The following is a 1419-nucleotide window of genomic DNA, read 5'->3' on the forward strand; positions in this document are numbered from 1 at the left end:
ACATAGACAGGTGTCGGGTTTTACAGGCTAACAAAGAAACCAAACAACCCCCATCCTAAAGTGGTGGACCCGTCCATCCGGTTCAATTTGCATGTTTTCCAAGCCAAAACAAGGCTCTGTTAGGCTACTGTATAAAACCTGGAACTCAATGCTATTTCTGAAATTTTGAATTGAAAAAGCTTCCTGGATGGAAGCAAAATGTCTTCAAACTAACAAACAATTGTTAGTTTGTTAGGATTGTTTTTTAACCTTTTTAAAATGACTATAACCAGCAACAAAACATCTTTCATAGATGCTCTAAGATAATTATTTTCAAAACAAATTAATAGTTTTAGACAGAATCGCTATGATATGTCTGTGTATGTGCAAAATATAATTTGAAAGAGGGAAAATGTTACTGAACTGACCTCCTGGATGGCTTTCATAACAACATGCTGCACAGACTCCTCCATGGTCATGATTATCTGAATGTATTCTGCCAACAAAGAAGAAAGTCATTTCATTCAGTTTCTGCTTCTAAAGCCACCAAGGCTGGAAAGATTCATCATTTGACTAAAGAAAAACGTGTTATACATCGATAACATGTTAAATCCATGACAGCAGACATATTGTACCTTGTTGTTGCTCACATCTGACAGCACAGCCCAGTATGAGCTGCAGCAACCTTCCCATCTCCTCTGGCTCAGAGTGCTCTGCTACTAGTGACATGTCCGGCAAAGGGAAGTAAGAAATGTCCTGAGCTAAAACCTGATGGTATACGGACATAAAAATGAGCATTCATGGACAAAACTGTTTTTAAATCAAATGAAAATAAAACTACAGCTGCAGACAGAAGGAATTCAGCTGGGACTATGGATAGCATACCTCACTGTAATAGTCAACCACTTTCTGAAGGATCTTCTTCAAATTGTTCATCTGAGAAGAAAAAGATAAGATAAACTTCCTCAATAGTTCAAGAATTAAGCAAAAGGACTAAATTACAATAAAAACTGTCCAGTCACTGGCCAAATGCAGGTAAATTAATGAACTGGTGAGTCCACATTTAACATTTCAATCAGAAAAGAATATTGTTCAAATTACGACTGACTGCAGGACAGCAATGCTCCTGAGTTGCTGCTTGTCTTCTCAGACTATCATTAAAGTAGAGAAACTGTACCTAATATTCTGGCCAATTAAGGGAAGGTGCCACACAGACTGCAAGTTTACAGCACAATACAAGAAGAAAAGACAGTTGTTTCCAACATTTCTGATTTTTCTTCTTCGTCATCCAAGTTTGACAGCAAAGCTGTTTCAGAAGTTGTTCACAATCCGTTGATTATGGTGATATTTATCACGAGGGTTGGGCACCAAGAATTGATAACTGATTGGAACTCGTTCTAACCTTTTAATATAAGCAGAATTGTCTTTTTTTTTTTTTTT

The 1419-nt window shown here is 37.0% G+C and overlaps 1 protein-coding gene across 1 annotated transcript in view; it reads right to left on the bottom strand.

The window, feature by feature from the left end:
- Positions 1-911, bottom strand: part of hook1 (hook microtubule-tethering protein 1) — a 29556-nt gene extending 28645 nt beyond the window's left edge. The window contains exons 1-3 of the mRNA XM_015398324.1: positions 863-911; positions 615-745; positions 408-475 (exon numbers count right to left, since the gene is read on the bottom strand). Coding sequence (XP_015253810.1) covers positions 408-475; positions 615-708 — 162 coding nt within the window. The 5' untranslated portion in view covers positions 709-745; positions 863-911. The remainder of the gene's footprint in view (positions 1-407; positions 476-614; positions 746-862) is intronic.
- Positions 912-1419: the final 508 nt, after the last annotated feature.

The sequence above is a fragment of the Cyprinodon variegatus genome, unplaced genomic scaffold (assembly GCF_000732505.1).
Source record: "Cyprinodon variegatus isolate N-32 unplaced genomic scaffold, C_variegatus-1.0 Scaffold926, whole genome shotgun sequence".
NCBI lineage: Eukaryota > Metazoa > Chordata > Actinopteri > Cyprinodontiformes > Cyprinodontidae > Cyprinodon > Cyprinodon variegatus.